Genomic DNA, 4799 nt, shown 5'->3' on the forward strand with positions numbered 1-4799 from the left:
ATTATTTTGTATTCCACGCTACACAAACCCACAAAGAAGAGACTAGACCGCAGAAACGGTGGAGAATCACTTTAGAAACAATAAATATTGGGTTAAAGTTGCGGTGTTTTGGGCAAAGTTGCGAAAAGTTGCGATTTCGTGGGGTTTGCTTGATTAGAATGCCGTGTAACTATAAACGGAACCATTATTTTTAATTCTTTGTGTGAAGGGATGAGTTTCAGGTCTGTTCCAAACGAAACACGTTAAATAAAAACCATCAAACCGGTGGAACCATCGTTGAACCTCGTTGTTCAAGGACGAATAATGGGGGACGTTTTATTTAAAAATACGTTGCCAGTTTTAGTCTCCCAACAGCGTTCAACAGCTAACATTTCCTTCATTCAGTTTAATGCTTAATAAATTCTGTTTTTAGTTACATTTCGCAGGAAACTATCATTAAAGATCCCAATAAATCTGTCAACCTCTATTACAGGAACCCTCTAAGCGTTTAATGTTTTCTGTTTTCCTGCTGGAGGTAAGTTCGACACGAAGACCCCGACAAAGAAATTCAACATGAAATTTCTTTCCCGCTTTAAAGCCGTTTTGTGTCCATCCCACGCATCGTCACAGGAAGCCATATATTCCTCGGATATATGTGAACGAGGCGCTCGGTTTATGTTGATCTGCAAACATTTTAGTCCATTTTTTTGTGACAGAAATGAAAATGCTTGCCAACGTGTTTCAGCGTGAAACATAAATCCGTTCCTCTGTTTTGGCTCGAACTGACGCAAGTTAAACGCCAGAACATTTGTCTTTTATTGTGAAAACCTACGAGGTTTTCCTGGTACTTTTCTGTCTGTATCGTTCTGAGGTCTTGCGATGATGTGTTTCTGTTTTTTACGTGTTTAACGACCATCAAACATCCTCAGACTCTGGTTAGTCCAAATGATTTCTTCATTCTAACCAAGGCTGGTAAATAACTGTGGATAACGTCCTGTGTTTAACTGTTCGCAGTAAAAAGTCTGTGTGTGTGCGTGAGAACGTCACTGCTGTTAAATCCAAACGGACCCTCTCAGCCTCGAAGCTAACCTGGATTTATTTATTTATCATTTTAAGGTGAACAGTGAACTATAACTTCCGGCGTTTGACGAAATTTATCCATCTGCAAGAAAAGGGAGAGACATTTCCCCGTAGAAACCAACGGGATTTTGGCTAAAAGTAGAGTTTAAACTCCTTTCTCTTTGGAGCTCTGAAGCTCAAACATATTTAAGAATTAAAACATTCAAACTGAAGTGGCATTTTGGTATCTTTTGCGGTTTTTTACACGATCGTACTTGAAGTTCGATGGTTTTATGACTGAATCTTAGACTTCAGGGGGGTCAAACCCAGTGACGCAAGGCGGCCAAAATTAAAAATTTGGTCCTAGCCAAGGGCCAAACACGATCAGTATTTATTAAAAATTACATAAATTATTTAGTTTTAGATATATTATGTCAAATCATTCATATAGAAATATCAACGACCTTTTCCCAGTTACAGATTATACAGAATTTAGAGCAAACAGACTTTAATGAACACAGACAAATAGATCAAACTTCAAAAAGCTCATCATTACCTGTCATTTCTTACGCCTCACTCAGCTTTTAAATGAAGTTTTTAACATTAAAACAGACAAAAATTAATTAAAACTATATATTGTTGGCTTTTAAGTCACTGTCAAGAGAAAAAATTCAGTTTTTTTAAGCAAAATAAGAATCAGAGACTCGATCTGAACCAGACTAGAGGGCCGGATGAGATGTTACAGAGGGCCGGATCTGGCCCGCGGGCCTTGAGTTTGACACGTGTGACTTATACAAACAAGCTCTAATTATTTTTACAATCCTTACACTTCTTAAATGGTTTAGACATCATAACGTAGATATTTTTGTCTTCTCGGCGTGTCTCTCGTTGCTTTAGGACTCGTGGTTTTCTCTCAGATGCTCACCTAAAGTCTTTAAAGTATTTTTTTATTTTAACTTCTCATATTTTACTTCTTAAAACACGACCAGATCCTAACGACGCTCAGAGTCCAGGAATTTTTTTCAATACAAACCATAATTTTCTCACAGCTGCTGTTTGAGGCTTACTTTCTGGTCTGCGTTTCTGCCTTCCCGTTTTGTTAGGAGTGTTGTCAGGGAGTGAGAGACACGGGCGTGTGGTTACCGTGGTGACCGTGACAAAGCCACTGGCAGCGGCTCGTTTCTGTTCTTCTGCATCTAAATGTCGGCCATCTTGTCAGCTCGGATCGTTAGCCGATGGGCGGGCGACGGGCGTCGGCGTCTCGGGCGGCCGCCGTCGGGTCCAAGGCGACGTTTTTCGTTTAGCAGCAGTGACGTTTCTGGACGATGGAGACGAATGTGGAGACGTCTGGACAATCTTAGTTGATTCTTCTTCTTTTGTTTTTTTTTTTGTGGGTGTGTCTTAACAGGGTGGAGCCAGCTGGCCGCCATGCACTGCGTGATGCTGCCCGATCTCCTCGGCCTGGACAAGTACAGACCTCCTCTGCTGGAGATGTTGGCGAGGAGATGGCAGGACCGATGTCTGGAGGTATGGCTGAGCCCCAATCCTGACCCTCAAGGGGGCGGGGCCACCGTTCGATTTGAACGAATGCGTGATTAACGGGTTTCTGCAGAACTTTAATGACCTGCTGCAGATAAAACATGCAGGATAAAGACCAGGATTGGGCACCTCTGTTCCTTTAAATCGGAGGAATCATCTGGCCTTAAAGCTAATGTGAAAAACCAACATGGCTGCTCTTCTGAACCGAGCCTTTTTGGTTGTAGGTGCGCGAAGCAGCCCAGGCTCTTCTTCTGGCCGAGTTACGGAGGATCGGTCAGTCGGGACGTAAGGACGCCATCGATGCTTGGGCTCCCTACCTGCCTCAGTATGTGGACACGGTCAGCTCCCGTAAGTACCACCACTTGCTTTCCAGTCGTTCACTTCTTTTACTGATAGATTCCTGTCCGTTCCTGGTGTACCTCCAGTTTCAGGGGTTGGAGAGGTTTCTCCTGGTTGCAGGAGAACCAAACAAAAACTGATGCAAATGTATCCATTTATCTTACCCTTTATGGGCACGCATGGGCGCAGGAATATGTGCACGTGGTACATGGGTGCATAAGGGTGTCAGTTTTATACCCTGCTGCGTACAAAATGGTAACCACTGCTAATGTGGCTAATCGTTATCCAATCGTTAGCTGACTAATGATTGCCCACAAGCAACAGAGCTGCTGCAACCTGACTTTTATTGCAATTTGAAACACTGGATCGTTATTCTGCCATTTTTTATCCATGTTGACGTTTCTGGTGCTAGCATTAGCATTAGCATCTTTCGTTGAGTCACTGAGAAGTTTTTGGGGTCTTTTCGCAGCAGGGTAGTCGGGGAGACTCGGTTCAGTTGAAAGTTTGGAAACCAAACCGCCTGGAAAACGTCACGCAGTTAAAACGGCGGCTGGTTTTTGGGGCGGTATTTGACAAAACAAGCGCGAAGACAACCTGGCTTGTCGAGTTCCAGGTCGGTCCAGATTTAAACGAGCTTTTCTACCTGGCCAAACGAAGCGGACCGTCCAAGGAAACCAGTTCTGGTCGGTCCAAAGTGGACCCAACAGAACGTTCTTGCAATTTAAAGTCAGATTAGATGTTTAAATGTTCTAAATTTTGTATTTTGGAGTTTCTCTCATCACGGCTTCCACCTGAACTCAAGTTTTTGGGTTTTTCTTGGTGCAAAATGGTGGGAGGGGCCTGATCAGGCCACACAAGCCGACCAATCAGAGCTGACCGTCCGTTTTCGGAGGGGATTCGGGTTTGTCGTCGTCCCGCTTTTAAAAGAAACGTGTGAGAACGTGTAACACGCACGCAGCCCGGCAAGATTCTTCCTGAACGCGTCTCGGAGGTCTGCCGGTTGGTTTCGTTTCTGAGCCGAAGGAATCGGGCGTCGGTGCGACGCAGAGACTCTGTGTGTTATTCATCCGTCTGCCTCCGTCTCCCGGACCGAATATAGTCCCCCGCGTCCCTCATCTGGCTATAGTTAGACCTGCTGATGGGAAGAAAGGTGAATCTCCACCTTCTTTTACTAGAAACGGCCTTCTAAAATGCTGCGCTCGAGTGTGTGTGTGTGTGTGTGTGTGTGTGTGTGTGCTCGGGAGTCGCGGTTGCTGAGGATGCTGGGAATTTCTCAGGGGAGCGGTTGCCATAGGAACGGGCACTGGTCAGTGTTGTGTTACCACAGCAGTACCGCAGGCGGGGGGAGGCGGCGGGGAGTGATGGACCGGTGACCTCGGGGGACGTGGGGGGAGGACGGAGGAGGTGGGGAGACGGAGAGATAGAGGGAGGTTAAAGGGTCACTGAATTTGATCTGTGCTGCACAGCAGAACTGGAACGGGCAGTAAGATGACTCCGGCTGGGCTTGGAAACCCTGAAATATCACAGGGAAGGGGAGCCTTTGAGTCCGCCGGAGAACCTGGAGCTGTTCTGGGATCAACGTCCGGTTTTAACCGAAGGACCGAACAGGAAGAAAAAATGCTTTCATACTCGCTTCGGGCTAAAATGTCTGATTTCTCAGGGCATTTTCCTAAAAGTTGCAATTTTTTTTTTTTACTAAAATCAACAACCATAACTTTTAATATATAAAGCAAAAATCCTTCCTAGTTTTGTAAGATAATTCCCAACAAACATTGACATTCTCAAAAGGTGCTTTATTTGAGAACTTTGATAGCTTCTAAACTGACATTCATGAGCATTTCTGGATTGTCCCTGGTCTGCAGCTCTCCTCACATGTTTTGCAG

At 44.8% G+C, this 4799-nt stretch overlaps 1 protein-coding gene across 4 annotated transcripts in view; it reads left to right on the forward strand.

Annotated features, from left to right (window-relative positions):
- The window catches only part of LOC108245759 (WD repeat-containing protein 7), a 97888-nt gene that overhangs the window by 31175 nt on the left and 61914 nt on the right, over positions 1-4799 (forward strand). For all 4 annotated transcript variants that reach the window (XM_037979355.1, XM_037979357.1, XM_017432921.3 and 1 more), the window contains 2 exons: positions 2447-2565; positions 2802-2925. In XM_037979355.1, the coding sequence (XP_037835283.1) occupies positions 2447-2565; positions 2802-2925 (243 nt within the window). The remainder of the gene's footprint in view (positions 1-2446; positions 2566-2801; positions 2926-4799) is intronic.

Source organism: Kryptolebias marmoratus, linkage group LG14 (genome assembly GCF_001649575.2).
Source record: "Kryptolebias marmoratus isolate JLee-2015 linkage group LG14, ASM164957v2, whole genome shotgun sequence".
Lineage (NCBI taxonomy): Eukaryota > Metazoa > Chordata > Actinopteri > Cyprinodontiformes > Rivulidae > Kryptolebias > Kryptolebias marmoratus.